Here is a 16,011-nt window from a genome sequence, read left to right on the forward strand (position 1 = left end):
TCTGAGAGGCTTTTACCTAGAAAAAAAGTTGAATTTTTAAAGTGGTTCGTAAAGTCTAGACCAGGGGTCAGCATACTATACCCAGAGGGTCAAAACCGGCCCACCACCTGTTTTTGTAGATAAAGTTTTATTGGGACATAGCCCTGCTCATTCATTTACATATTGTCTATGGCTATTTTCACACTACATGGCGGAGCTGAGTAGTTGTAACAGAGACCATGACCCACAACGCCGAAAATATTTCCTATCTGGCCCTTTATAGATATTTTGCCAGTTGTTTTTTGTGTGTTTTTTTTCTATCTTAGTTTATCTTTATACAATGCGAATAAATGTATGTAGTTTAGCTATTCTTCAAGGATATTTAAAGTAGAGAAAGTGATCAAAATTAATTCCTGGTTTATTTGGGGTTGAAAGTGGAAATAATCACTTGTGGCATTTTATGCATACTGTGCTATATGAAAGAGCTTACCAGAAAAAAGCCATCTGCTGTACTTTTAAGGTATGTTTTTAAATGAGTAAATATTCAGTTGTATCTTTAGACAAAATAGATACTTTAAAAAATCTTATTTAAAATAATTTATAGGAAGATGCTAAAAGTACTAATCATTTTATAAAACTAATAGTACAACTAGAAAGTATTCAGCATAGGCCCTCTTAAAGTCTCCAGGAACTGGATGGAAGGAAGGATGGGTGGATGGATAGATGGATTTTATTTTTCTTTGTACCCCAAACACTGATATAGTGAAAATTCGATTTATTATTCAGAAATTTCAACTTACAACTTACCAGAAGTGTTTCTGTTCTGTTAAAGTACAGTATAATTGTGCTATACGTAAACTGTTTTCAAAGAAACTTAGAGACTTCCAAGTGTAAGGATTATTCTTTTGGGTTTTTTTGTATTCAAAGCTACATGCAGTTATCGAATAAAAAGACATAGTATGGCCATCCTTTTAAACTCTAGTTGAAAGCCAGATGTACTTTTGTTTGAAGTTATATAGCTGTTACAAATAGATAGCATAAAAATACTCTCGACTTTCTTGTGATCCATCTTTATGTTTTAAGAAATGTGGATTTGGTCTGTTTTCCCCTTTGTTTGTTTGTTTCCTGAATGCAGTGTGAGTTCTAGTTCAGCACCAGTTCTATACAGAATTTATTAGGAGGAGAGACTATGGAAGAGGACCTTTGAGGCAGGGTTATACAAATATAAATAAAAGAAGAAAATAGAAGGTGTTGTACTGGTAGGTTCCTCCACTCATCCCTTATCCTACAGTGGCAAAGAGAACACTTTAGAAGGTTTCTGGAGAGAGAATTCAGCACGCAGCATCAAAATATCATGAGTTCTTGACTGTGGATAGACTGCATTGCAATTGAACCATGGATTAAAGTCTTATTTTCATTTCCTGCACATACATTAAAGGGAGGGCCAGAAGAGGCAGCCTGGGATTTAAGAATGTTTTCACCAGTATCATTTTCCGTGATGCTTCCTAAGCAGGATAGTGCTTTCATATATTCACTTTGCTGCTTCTGAGAGAACATTCTACTCTTCTTACGGAATGGAAAATGGGCCCGTTTTCTGTCATACTATTTCTACATCTTTATGCGAAATGACAAACCCATTTCAATGAGGTTTATGTTTCACTCAGGGCAGGTACAGAGGCCTGCACATAGTAAGTAGTCAACATATGCTTACTGGTTCCGTGTATAAATGAAGAAAGGGGTCGAGCAGCCATTTAGAGTCTGTTCTGGCTCCCTGGGAATACTTAATTTCAGAAACCATCCCTGTGGTTCTAAATACAACAGTAGTAAGATTAGAATGAAATGAAAGAGGAGGAAAAAACAACAAATCCTTCTGATAGTAATTTGCTGGGGGAGTTGTTTTAGTGAGGGGGAGGAGGGAAGAAAGGCAAATAAAAACGTTTTGTGGTGGTTTTTGTGCAGAGAAGGAAGGCTTTCCAAGAAAGGGCATCGATTTAAAACACTAAAAGAATGTACTACTGACGCGGAACAGCATGGATGAAGATCGGAGACATAAAAGCCAGGCACAAAATAAATATCACAGACTTAAAAATAACCAGACACAAAAGAGTTCATACCATTGACACGCAGTTTAAGAACGGGAAAGTGAATCCATGGTGATAGGTGTCCATCAGTACCCTCGGTGGGAGGGTAATTATTGACTGGGGAGGGACACGAGGGAGCCACCTGTGTGATGGAAATGTTCTAGATCTTCATCTGGATTGTAATTACATGAGTGTATACCTATATATTAAAATCCATCAAGTTCTCGACTTTGTGTAGTTAAGATTTGTGAACCTTGTGGCTGTGGCTCATGAGAAAAATAATGATAAAATAAGTCACGGAGGGGGCACAAAATTTAGCATGAATGTTTATAATAGAGTCCTTGAAAGAAAAGCATGGAAAACCCATGGTCTAAAAGCTGCTGAGCTTAACTTAGGAAACTTTTCTAAATAAGGACATTTATAGTAATTTTTGTTGCAAAACATTTCAAATCCCAAAGGATGCTTAGCATGCAGTAAGTTCACATCTACTTAGCTGCAGCAAGATGAAGGCTGCTGAGCAGAGTTCTGTTGATTCCTTGAGGACTTAACTGCTTAAAAGCAATGTCTTTCTTTTTTCTTTCCAGATTGGCAGATTGCTACTCTGTCTTTACTCTTGGGCGGCGCAGCCATCATTCTCATTGCATTCCTGGTGGGTTTGATTTCTATCTGCGTGGGATCTCGAAGGCGCTTCTACAGACCTGTTGCTGTCATGCTTTTTGCAGCAGGTGAATAATATATTCATTACTTTCACATCGGTATTAAAGTTGCATGAACCTTTCTACCATCCTCCCTTCTCACGCGAGGCAGTATGTGGTTGCTGCATTACATACCAATTGAGAGACATTTGTTGTATTTTAAGGTAAATTGGCTAACGGTTATCATATGATCAGTTTTTAGTGTGTTAAGCATTTCACAGAGCACAGTGGCCATTTCTAGACTTCCAAAACATGAATAAATAATAGTTCTTGACAGAGTGGTTGACTTAGGAATAACAGCAGTTTATTCCCACCCCGCCTTCTCTTACTGCCCACTTGGTGATCTGAAGGCAACATTTTTTCTTACGTGGAACAAAAATATTCCAATATATGTACCCTTAAAGGTATGAATCTGTTTTGGACATAAATATGGTTATACTGAAAAATCTTAATATATAACTTCAACGATCAGACAGTTGAATGGTTTGAAGTCAATGGCATACTAATTAATTTAACAACCATTTTGTGAAGCACAGCTTGGATTAAAATAGCAACCAAGGTAAAATGGAGGTTTTACTAAAAGGGAGCTATTTAGAAAAGGGGCTTATAAGACTAAAAGCCCAGCACATTATTTTTTTGCGTGTTTTAATTTTCGTTTATAAGAATAGCCTTGAATGTATTGTTCCTTTTGACTCCAACTGAAATATTCTTGTGGTGCCTTCAATTTACCCTGTCAGTCATTTCTGATTTCAAGACTGCAAAATAAGCCCCTGTGACTGTCAATAATGAAGACACTGACAGAACCATCTAGGCTGTTAGATGGATTTTTTTTTTAAGCTGTTTAGAGATGGGCCTCCGTGAAATTTCTCAGGATTTGAGGGGTAATTTGAGCTAAAAATGTATCAGAAAGTGTTCTACTGCCCCCTGCTGTTTATGTTCATCTTCTCCCGATGAAGACTGGTCAGAATGTAGGTCTCATCAAAATGAAGGTCCAAGGGCTGAAGGAATCTGGAAGTACATCTAATTGAGATCTCTTAGGTGACTTACTCAAAATCACATAGTGGTGCATTCACTACTGACTCCCTCACTCATTCATTCAGCGGTCTATTGGGTGCTTATTACCGACTTCTAATAGAGTAGAAAACACCATTACAGAAAATATTTCAACGTCTTAGGCAGTGGCCATAATATCAATATTTTGTTCTCCTCATGAGTAATAACTGTGGAAGTTCCCAGTTTTTTTTTTTCTTAAAAAGTTCTGTACATTTTTCCAAGTGTAGCAAAGTTTGTGAAAATAAGTATTGGTTGTAACAGAAAACATAACTGTAAATGAACATAAGTTAAAGGTAATACATTTGGTCAAAATGAAGATTTTGATTGAGTTCTAGCTACCACAAATATCAGTCAATTAACAAATAATGAAAGGAATCCCTACAGCAATATTCATACGTGTTAATCTACTCCCTGAGACCTAAAATGAGCATTATTTCTGCTACATTTTAAAAATGTACATGTGCTGAGATTTAATTTGACTCATTCTCTTTTAACACTGTGCACGTGGAAGCTTTTTTGAAATAACCATTAGTTTAGTGTTCACTGTGCCTAGAAGCAAGGTAAAACTTTCTGGTTATTTGAAACATGTTACGAGAAGGTTTCTCCCATCTGCAAAAGCCATTAATGAGTTGCCTGTAGCTGGTTTCTGGAGAAGATATTCATTACACACAATAATGCATTATTGATTTGGGCCTAAGATTAACAAAGTTGGAAAACCTGCCTACTTGAAACAATCCTAGCTAAAATCATGGTTGTTTATTTTGGTTGCTTCTTAGTAAGCAAACATTCTAAAGGTTGGCTTGTCTCACTTGTAATTCAGTTTAGTGATTCTTTGTAAATGTATATTTAGGGCTGTTTCCCCTTTTTATTCATTGTGGTCTGCTTGAAAATGGTCTGCATTTCTCTCCTTTTCTCAAAATATTTTCTTCTCCAAATAATATCAGCCTCACCTTGGTGTTCACACACATAGAGAATGATAGCTATCTCAACAAAGAAATACTCTTTCTTCTGAAACATGGAGCACATAAAAGAAAAACAAACAGAGCGCTGCCGCTTGGAAACATCTCTGCACAGGACTCCATATTCAGTACCATGTGCTGTGCCTGGTTCTCTGACGCACTCAAGAAACAGCTGAATGAATGATGGAAAGATGACTAATGTGGCTTATGATTTGATAGGGAAAAAGAGGCATGTAAAGAACTAGCAAGCTGTAATTCAGTTTTTCTTAAACCATTTCTCTCTTTGCAAGTTATGAAGCAGCAAGTTTCATGTGACGACAAAGCTAAGACCAAAACAGCTCAAAAAAAGTAATAATTACGTATAAAAGTGATTTTTTCATTTATTCATGTTTTCATTCATTTCACAAATACATGTTGGGCACCTATAGTATGTAACCATACTTGGTTCGATAATATACTCTAAGGGTTTATACTAAAAGCTGATGATTAAGTCTCAGAAAGACAGCCAAACAGATTTTAAAGGTTTTTTATCTTTTCTTTATTTTGCTGAGATCCTTAATTTAGGGTGGGCTTGTTTCTTGCTCGAATAGTTGCTAGAAGAGCTAAGCACTAGCCATCTCTACAGCCCTTCTGAAACATTGTTCCATGTTGCAGAACTCTTATTACTCACTGATCCTAGAAGTCTAGACTTCAGAATAAGATGTTATCTATAATAATAATGTTGATAATAATAATTAACTGAGCTCCTACCATGTGGCACACTGCTAGGCACTTAGCATTACTCTATCTCTGATATAACAATCTTCAGATTAGGTGTTTCTCTTTCCCATATTGTCAGTGAAGAAATAGGTTCTGAAAGATGGAGTAATTCCCTAGAATTATCTAATTAGTAAGATGCAGAGCCAGGGTTTCAATTCAGGGCGTCTATCTGACTTGAAAATCCAAGTGAGGATTCACGAGTCATCTTTACTTGGGTACGTGTAGCATGTAGAAAAACAAATGCAGAATCAGCATTGACTTTTCAATTCAGCTGCCAGCTGTGTGCCGCAGTTGAAGTCCGTCCTGTAACTCCAGTTACTCCATCTCTTGGGAACAACACCAGAAAGAAGTCTGCAACTTGAGATGTCATAAAGACCACAGGCTGATGAGTGGCGCATCAGTGAACCGTAGCACATCACAAAAGCTGTGCACGTTTCCATTAGAGTTGAGCACAGCATATTTCTAACTGTGTGACTGACAGCAGTAGATAATACATGATGAGATTTCTGATAAGTGGCATCTAGTTCTTACTTAAGACTTGGTGAAGTCAGAGGGGTTGACTCTTTCTGGGCCCTCTTGTTTTATTGTCTGGCTTTGCAGATCTTTGTATGCCCCACTGGGACTTCGGAGGATTGCTTTCTTTTTTCCCCAAGGCCTTTAATACAAATTGCAGAAAATTCCCAGTCTTTTGTAATTTATATGTTAAATAACAGAATGCCCACTAACTTTATGATTCATGATGTTTCCTTTCTGTTATATCTGCAGAAAGTCTCCTGTAAATGCATGTTTATGTGGCATGATGGTTTTTTCAGGTTCCTGCAACTGCTTTCCATCTCTGAGCTATCTCTGCTTAGAGGCTTGCGTTTTCAAAGTCTTCCTCACCATCCTGTAACACAGTGACATGGCTGGAGGTTTATTGTGAGTCTAGATTTTGACAGAAAAATCAGAGTCCAGCTTAAATTTCAAACTCAAAGAGTTCTAGTCACAGAGCTTTGTCATATCGCACTATCCTTTGGCTAGAACAATTTAAGAACAATTTATAGTGTCACTGCCAGTAATTAATTTCCTATGCACTACTACATTTAGTAGTTATAGATTAAATTTTAAAAAGGAAAGAAATTGATAACTTCCTATTAACCCTTCATGGGCAGATGTTTTTATTCTCCAAATTATCATTTCCCGTATGTACATGCTAAGTCCTGTCAGTTTTCTCTTTAAATTGTCTTGAGTCTGTAGCTTCTTTGCATCCTCCATCATTATTGCCTTAGCTGAGGACACAACACTCATCAACTGGATCATCTCAGCCTCCAATTTTGAGCCTCCCCTACTTTGTTTTATTTTCCTGTGATAGCATGTGACTCCTTCCTTTCCCTTTTCTCGACTGCAGTTATTCAGTTTTTCTTTTGTAGTCTTTTTTACATTCCCCGATCTTTCTTTCCCGCCCATATCACTTTAATCAACCGTGCAGACAGGTACCCGTGCTCGGACTAACCTCCGAGGGGCCTCTCTCCAGTCTCATCCCCGGTTAGTCTGTCTTGCACACAAACACATGAAGTGTAGTTCTGAAATACAGATCTGTTCTTGTCTCTTGTCCCTTTGGTTTCCCCAGAGGCAGAATCTAAGACAAAGAATCAAGTGCAAGTACTTCATCTGGGAAGTAAAAGAAGGGATATGGAAAGTGGGACAGGGAAGGGAAGGGAACCAGTAGGGAGTACATTCTCAGACCGGTTGTTGCCGTAAGGAGCTGGAGCTTAATCTTACTGAGAAGAAAATCTAGAAACCAGTGTAGAACACACACCTCAGAGGCATCTCACTGGAAGGACTGGGGAACAGGGTATTTATAAACCAAATTCGGAGGATCATGGGTAAGGGCTGCTGGTGACGATGGGGAGATAGCAGTGTTAATTTCCCAGAACACCAGGCGGGCCTGCCCTGCAGTCGGGCAAGGTAGCTTAAGTAGCCAGAGGAGCAATCAGGCTGACGTATACGGGAGCGGTGCGGCTGAGCGGATAGGGACAGAGCACCAGCCGCATCTACAATTAAAATAACCTCCGAGATGTCTTCCTGTAGAACGCAGTCTATTATTTTTCTGATACACTAAGCCTTTTACAGTCTGAACCAATCATCTCCAGGTGAATGTACCCTTCGTTCCACCCATGTGAATTTTATTTTCTATAGCCACACCCTCTTCTACCTCTCAGCTGCATAGAAACGGCTTCTTCCTAGAGGTCTTTTCATCCCTGACTTCTGACCAAGTCCTGTCTGTCTACAAGAACCAGTTCAAATGTTGCTTCCTCTCTGAAGCCCTCCCTCCTTTCTCCAGGCAGATGTGGTGCTTGGAATACTTTAGAGCTCAGTAAACGTGTGATGAATGGATTCTAAGTGAACATACCTCTACTGCGACTGTTGAACCTATTCATTTGCCATTATCTGTGTGTCTGTCTCCACAGTGTATGAAATATCAAAGGGCAAGAGCCATACCCTATCTGTCTTATCCACTTCCCCCAAAACACAGTGGGCATCCAATAAATGTTTGTTGAAATATTGAAATAATCCCCTTAGGAGAACATACTGAATATTTCAATATTGAATACTATGAATATTTCAGTATTGAAAACATTGAAAAATATGCCCTTAGAGAAAACTAGCAATAACACAGGAATTCATACCTCTAAGTTCTTCTCATGCTTCTATCCACACAATTTCATGGTTGATAGTTTTGTTGCGTTTTTTTTTTTTTTGGTTTTTTTTTTTTTTTTTTTTTTTTTTGTTTTTTAGTGGGGGGGGGAGATTAAAATGAACCTCAGATACCCTTCAAATTCTCAAATGCTACCCAACTTCACATTTGTTGTCCCTGAGGTAGAGCGTAGGCACAGTCGGTGCCTGTTACGTTTCATTGATTGGTGGTAAAGTATCCGGCGTTTTCTTGAGTTCTGAACCCTTTAGGTTTGTTTGGTTGGTTGGTTTTTGTTACCTTTGTAGCATCTGCGAAAGGCAAGGCAGCATTTTTACTTGCATCTATGGATTTTATTGAATGGAGAAAATTATTTGCAAATGTAGGATTATATTTTTTTTTCTCAATTTTGCTATTACATGCGTTTTTCTCAGTGGTTTCAAAGAGAGTGAAATAATTCCGAGGCATAAAGCATTTTAGAGTAATTTTCATCTGCCTACAAGCACAGTAAACTTTTATCTCTAAGAAGGCTGCTCAGGAGAGTATGCCAGTGGAGCCTAACAGAGTTGTATTTCCACTACAGGGAAATTAAGTCATTATATTAGACCATGGAGGCCAAATAGTTGCTAAATAAAACACATTGAAATGAATATTAAAAGCCGTCTAGCTAAACACCTCACTCTGGGGACTGGCTGAGTCATGAAAGAGCAGTATAATCCTTCTAGAATATAATTCAGATCAGTTATTACTTCCCTGCTCTAACTCCGCTAGCAGCTGCCCATCACACTTAGAATAAAATCCAGACCCTTGGCCATGGTGCCCTGAATGGCCCCCCGCTGTCTTTCCCATCTCATGCCCCTCCCTTCCTTGCTCTCTGTCTGGCAACAGAGTCCTTTCTGATGCCCCACAGCACCCAGTGTGCCTCCCACCCAGATTGTTCATTCCCCACTATATTGACCTGCACCCCTCACTTCATTCAGGTCTGTGCTCTCATGACTCCTCCCAGAGAGTCGTCCACCAGCTCTATCTGAAAGAGCACCCTATGTGGCTCTGTCTCTCATTTTTCTTATACTTTTTTATTTTAAAATCAGGGAATATTGGGGAACAGTATGTTTCTCCAGGGCCCATCAGCTCCAAGTCGTTGTCCTTCAATCTAGTTGTGGAGGGCGCAGCTCAGCTCCAAGTACAGTTGCCGTTTTCAATCTTCAGTTGCGGGGGGGGTGCAGCCCACCATCCTATGCGGGAATTGGTCCGGCAACTTTGTTAAGAGCTGGTGCTCTAACCAGCTGAGCCATCCGGCTACCGCTCTGGCAGCTCAGCGGCAGCTGGTTGTCTTCAGTCTAGTTGTGGAGGGAACAGCTCACTGGCCCATATCGAACCGGCAACCCTGTTGTTAAGAGCTCGCATTCCAACCAACTGAGCCATGGGGCCGCCGTGTCTCTTACTTTCTTATATTTTCATGTCTCTTAGCAATACCTACCACATTCTGTATTTATTTACAATGGGCTGCCTACCCATGAGGGTAGCACTTTTGCTACCAGTGCCTTAAACTATATCACTTTAGAAACCTTTAGATATTTATTGAATGAATTTGTTGAATGAGTGAGTGCATGGATTAGTATTCCTAATTCACATTCATATTTCAGTCCTATCCTGGCAGGATCAGTCATGATTTGACTAGTGAAACCTTAAAGAGAAATGGCTTTTTTTTTTCTTTTCACTTAGTAGCTTTGGATTTTTTTTTTCCTTTTGTAGCTCATGGTTGATAGTAATTGACTTTTTATTAGTTTTAAGACATTTAAAATTTAAAACATGAAAGAACCCTTTCACAAAGGCACAGAGCCAGCTGAAATTTTTTTAAATTAATACACATTTAGCACTTGCTGGCTCGGAATAGCTGAAGTGCGGGTTATATAATATGCTGTCAGTTGTCCTAACGACGACTTAAAACTTTTTCTGAGATTTTAAAACTGTAAAAAGGATTGTATTCTTGGTGTAGAAGTATGGTGAGCTAGTGCTGGCCCAGAGAGTGTTGAACTGCATGGCAAAAAAGGTTAGAATTCTGGTATCAGGTTCCAGAAAGGCCACTCGAACCCCTAGTCAGAGCCTCATAGAAAGTAATTATTTTGAGGAATCACGCCTTCGTGGATTTTCTGTAATTGGTCAGTTTTATGCCATAGATAGATGACTGCTATATAGTCTTTCTAGGAATATTCATCATATTGGTAATAGTGACCTTTTTACAGGTACTGACAGTAGATGAGAATAGATTTTAAAGCACAAAATTCCAGTTTAATTAAGCACACTATCCATCCTATTGTTCTTTTAAAAAATGTAACAAACTGTATCTTTTTAAATTTATTTTATCAAAGTTTATTCTTGTCTCCTACTCCTTAGTTCACATTTTTGTTGTACTTTTGGAATTTATAGTATATGTAAGATGAGTTAAATAATCACTTTAAGCAAAAATGTACTTTATATATCAGGCGTTGGCAAACTTGTTTTATGAAGGGCCAGACAATAAATATTTAAGGCTGTGTGGGCCACCTGGTTTCTGTTAGAGGTACTCAACTGCCATTGTAGTATGGACAGTAAATAAATTAATGAGCCTAGCTGTGTTCCAGTAAAACGTTTTTTTTTCCCCCAAAGACAAACAGACCAGATTTGGTAGTTTGCCAACCCCTGTCACATAGTATTGTACCCCAAATCTTTCAGGGAGAAGATTGTCTCTTTCATATGGTAGAGAATGAGGCAAATGCACCCCGTAAATTCTAGTTAAATTGATTTAAATAAAATAGAAATGATACAATAGTTGATTCAATAGGAAGTTATGATTTTGAATTGAAGACATCATCTCATGTGTAATCCAGTATCTTCCATATAAAAATACCCGCAGGATAAACACCACCTTATTTAGATATTTTTACAAACCTCCTTCCTGATTCATTGGCTTGTTCTATTTTATTATGTATGACTCATCACATTTCCCCTTTAGCCCTGACTGTGAACTAAGATTTAACTAAGAACTAAGAGCTAAATGCTGGGCTCTATTGTGGTGGCCATTATTAGCTTAGGTTTTCCAGTACCATTAGCTCTTCTGCCTTCATCGACTTCACTCTTTTTTCAAAGTGAGTGAGGAATAAATATGTAAATGTCATCTATTTTTCCTAATAGAGTATAATTGGGTGTGACTTATTGACAAAGATAACTTTTGAGCCCCTTTTTGAAGGTGAGAGGTATGGACTGGACGAGAGGAAAAGAATGACAATAGTTTTTGATCACTAATATAAGCAAAGACATCAAAGTAGGACTTGTAGGAATGTTGGGCTGAATTAGATGATATTAAGAAACAACAACAAAAATATGTCTTGAAAACTGGTTGACCAGTTTTATCAGTACAAATGAATTCGAATTCCTCAATTCCTTAAGAGCGTAAATAAATAATAACGGTTTTAGCTGGTATTTGGGGTCACTTTTCTTGGGGAGCTATTTACAGGTATTGTACAGTGGAACAGTTTGGCTTAATTAGTACTACTTGCCGTAATAGTGATAATTATATATGTGTTTGTAGAGTAGAGTGAGAAACACTGCTTTGTATGCTCATAAATTACTGTATTGCACTAATTATTTTGTCAAAGACTACTATAGTGATTTACTAATTAATAGAGTCATTCTTGCTATATTGTGAAATTGTGTTAAAGAAAAATTGTTAATATTTTAAAGCATATACCATCTAGAATAAGCAATACTTTAAATGTTTTGGCTTTTATGTTCAGTTGGTTAAAAAGTAATTCTCATACATACATGTATTTTATATGTTATTTCCTGTAAATGCATTCTTCTAATTTTGATTTGCTTTTCTTTCAGTTGTTTTACAGGTTTGCAGCCTGGTCCTTTACCCAATCAAGTTCATTGAAACTGTGAGCTTGAAAATTTACCATGAGTTCAATTGGGGTTATGGCCTGGCGTGGGGTGCGACTATATTCTCATTTGGGGGTGCCATCCTTTATTGCCTGAATCCTAAGAACTACGAAGACTACTACTAGAACCAGTAGTCCAGAATTGGGAAAAAAACAAACAAACAAAAAAACCCATCCAGCAAGGATTGCGTCTGCATCTTTTCTAACTCACTGTTTTCTAAAACATTTGTGGAGCATCAAGCAGTTTGCTCGTTTGATTTAATATCTTTTGCCTTTTGGCTGTCAACATCATAACCAGCTTTTACATCCATTTTAGGGACCTGCACAAATTAAGAGAGCTGATTAGACATAGGTAAATGCTGCAAACTTCCAATATGTTCACGTCATTTTTCTTGACAAGTGAAGGGTCTATATGACAGCAGACATTGTGAGATTAGTTGGAATGAGAAATGCCTGAATCTCCTATTGCCTGCAGGGGAGCAGCTGGCATAAGCAACACTTAGAAGTTCATTGGCGCTGACAAGGATTCCACTGTTAGGGTCCTTATCACCTGCCTTTCCCACCCAGTGACTATATTGGCCATTGGTTATTTGCTTGAGTGAGCTCTTCAAAAGTGAACTGCCCATCAGTATCTAATGGGAGTTCTGAATGTAACTAGTTAATGGTACATAGTCCACCTTCAAGAGTACTCTTTTTAACGGGAGGGTATGCTTTGGCAGTCAGCGTATCCCTGGGAAGGGAGTCAAGACTTAAAGACATGTGCTTTTCATTACAGTGGTTAGAAATTGTGCCTCAGCCATATTTAGAATGAGGAAAATAGGGAGTCTCTACTTTCCCGGGGGCGACTAGAAAGAAATATGCATGAGTTGCTTTTGTCCTAAGTACCCTTAAATCATTTACCTAACATTACAGCAAATAATTGTGCATATATAACAAGCTTAAATATTTTTGTAGAAGATGGACCATTATAAATGGCAATAAGTTGTTCCCTTGCCCCACATTTGCATTTGCCTGTTACACATAAAATTAATATTTGCTCTAGTGAAGTGATTTGAACACTAATCTTGTACACGTTTGTTAAGAGGCTTAGATCGGTATTCACACTTATTTACCGTACAAAAGTACATATACCTTAAAGCTTTTGCTCTATGTTCTCTGCTGTTTCACTGGAAAGTTTTAATAGAATTGTATAAGAAGAAAAATTGAAATGGTGTTGATCTGAAAATTCATGATTCTCCTGTAAGCACTGTAGTTCAAAAGAGAGTAGCAAATAGGATGAACACTTTGTTTAAAATTCATTAAAATAGAAGGCTGAAGGCTGCTTTTTTTCCCCAAGTATTTTAAATGTCTTTATTAAAAAGTAAATGAATAGCGATAGATTTATATAAATGTCTAAATGTCTCAGTAGAGGAGTAGAGTTCGTTTGGTTATCACCTGGTCCTCTGAGTTTACTAATGGGCTCACTGATTTGTGCACACAATTATGACGGATTCATGTTAAGGGAATCATTTGTTGACTGTTCAAATGGAAGGAAATATCAATAATAGGGAATAAGTTTGCAACTAATCTCACACTGCAAACTTGTTACTCCTGTTTAATATACAAATTTGGATAGTTTAATTATAAACATATTTTTATATCAAATATACAGTTCTAATATAAAAATTATAAATAATTATTTTTGTTAACAAAGACACTACAACAGTATGTCCTGGTTTTGGCCCTCTTGCAGAAAGAAGCATTGGAAAAATCATTTAAAACATACCTATGTTGTGTTGTATTGCAAAATCTGTTAAGAGCAGGACCACATCAATAGTATTTAATAATTTGCTTTACCTCCCAAAGCAGAGTTCTGCTTTCAGCTTTTCTTAAGAACTGTTGCCAAAACAACAGGAAAAAAAAAACAACTATTTTTTATTCAAATGCTTAAAAAAACTCTTGTGACTTTTCTATAGAATCTCAAATTAAATATGGAGAACCAGGCTTATTATTTTATCAATGACAGACAAAAGTGATTAAATACATCTTAGAGAGAAACCTTTATAAAAGTATATGATTCTATGTAGTATCACATAAGAAACTAGGAGTGGAAATTATCCAGAAAGATGTTAGTATTGTAGAATCTTTGGAAGCAATTTCCTTGAGAAATAACATAGTAAAATCTGGGCCAGACTGTCTTAAAGTTAATTACATATTAGAGCAGCATGAGAAATACGATATTTGTTGGAAAGGAATTTCAGCTACTAAACACACTCTATTGTGAGAGAATCTCTTTATTCCTGAATAATGGAAGAACAGTACTTTGGTGCTGACATCAATGAGGCACTTTTCTTAGTCCTAGTGGAGGATGCAGTGTGCTGTTAGACCAATATCACATCTCAAGTCTTACCAAGTTTTCATTCTCTGTCGATAGGACGAGCTGGAAAGTGACGGAATATGGTATCGACTAAGGCACACATATTTGCAGTTTAATGAAAAGTAGATTTCTTATAGAGCATTTTTCCCCTTCCCAGTGAAGAGCCCTATGCTATATTTCTACCATCACTAATGTTTGAAAGTGTTTCGTTACTAACAAGCTCAGTACAACATGAGTTGTTGCTCATCTGAAATACTGTTTTGTCTATCAGAATAAACACAAGTGAATTTTTCACCTACATTAACATTTTGTCTTTGCAGCTTTAGCTTTGTTTGATGTTTTCTTACAAGCAAAACTGTTAACTATAAACCCATTGTTTATCTTAGAGAGAGAGAGACACATATACATGTATAGCAGAAAGTACACAGCAGGGCTAGTTATTCGGATTTCTTGCACAACTATTTAGCTTTTTGTAAGTTCAACATAAATTTTAAAGACAAATAGAGAGACCTATGTGTTTGAAATATAAATGATATATATGGATTAGCATGTACTTGTATATTATTAAACATGCAATGAACTGACTGGTAAGTGACGTCTAATTGTATGGCTAGCAATGTAATTTATTCAGACTGTATTTTTGTACAGATCAGCGCACACTAACCTATGCCTCTGTGTCCTCTTCAATGCCTAAAACTGTGCCTAGAAATTTCATCTGTCTTAAAAAATAAAATATACTTCATGCTGTTTATGCTATTAGTTTCTCTACTGCTGTTCTATATTTATTGTTTTTAAATATATGACATGTTTAATACTACTTAAATACGAATTCATGGTATTCTGGTTATTTTTGCTAACAGCCCTCTGGGGGAAACCTATTTATCACTCCAGTGGTTTTTGAGTTTGCGGTTTCATGATCAGTTTTTCATTTTATGATTTTTGTAGACATGAAGTTATCTATGTGGAAAAAATAAAAATAAAAGTGGTTTCACTGATGTGGTTTGACTTTGTGTCTTCTCTACTGTGTTGACCCTTTAACAGGTTTCTAAATTACGTATCTTCAGTTCATTTTCTCCTTTATAATATATATTATTTAGAAAACACAGCTTAAAATGACATGGTCATTTTGTGTAAAGCTTTTTTTTAACTTTTATTTCAAATTCTCTCCCAAGATCCTTTTTACCCTCTGCAGCTGAGTTATAGGAACAGTGAAAGAAATAATATTAAATGTCTTTTTTAAACTTTCTGTTTTAAAATGCACAGGAAGGAGATACAGTGTAGGCTAACGTTTTTTCCTGCTCTAATCACACTAGAAACAGGAGTAGCGAAAGGGTTTGATACTCTGTTTTGATTTTTGTTTAGTTTTTAGTGTTTGCCAGATACGTTAAAGCTGTCTTTCCTACATTTCTGTTTTTTAATTAGAGAGGCACTCTAAATTTTCAGTACACGTGTGTATGTGAAGAAATTCATAAAATTCAAGTCAGAATTTCCCATCACCCTTGGTGAATATAAAATGGTGAGTATACTTGCAAATA

The 16,011-nt window shown here is 37.0% G+C and overlaps 1 protein-coding gene across 1 annotated transcript in view; it reads left to right on the top strand.

Annotated features, from left to right (window-relative positions):
- The window catches only part of TMEM47 (transmembrane protein 47), a 28,798-nt gene extending 13,327 nt beyond the window's left edge, over positions 1–15,471 (top strand). Inside the window, exons 2-3 of the mRNA XM_033114119.1 lie at positions 2,645–2,785; positions 12,068–15,471. Of these exons, the coding sequence (XP_032970010.1) occupies positions 2,645–2,785; positions 12,068–12,246 (320 nt within the window). The 3' untranslated portion in view covers positions 12,247–15,471. The remainder of the gene's footprint in view (positions 1–2,644; positions 2,786–12,067) is intronic.
- The last annotated feature ends 540 nt before the right edge of the window (positions 15,472–16,011 follow it).

This window comes from Rhinolophus ferrumequinum, chromosome X, assembly GCF_004115265.2.
Source record: "Rhinolophus ferrumequinum isolate MPI-CBG mRhiFer1 chromosome X, mRhiFer1_v1.p, whole genome shotgun sequence".
Taxonomy (NCBI): domain Eukaryota; kingdom Metazoa; phylum Chordata; class Mammalia; order Chiroptera; family Rhinolophidae; genus Rhinolophus; species Rhinolophus ferrumequinum.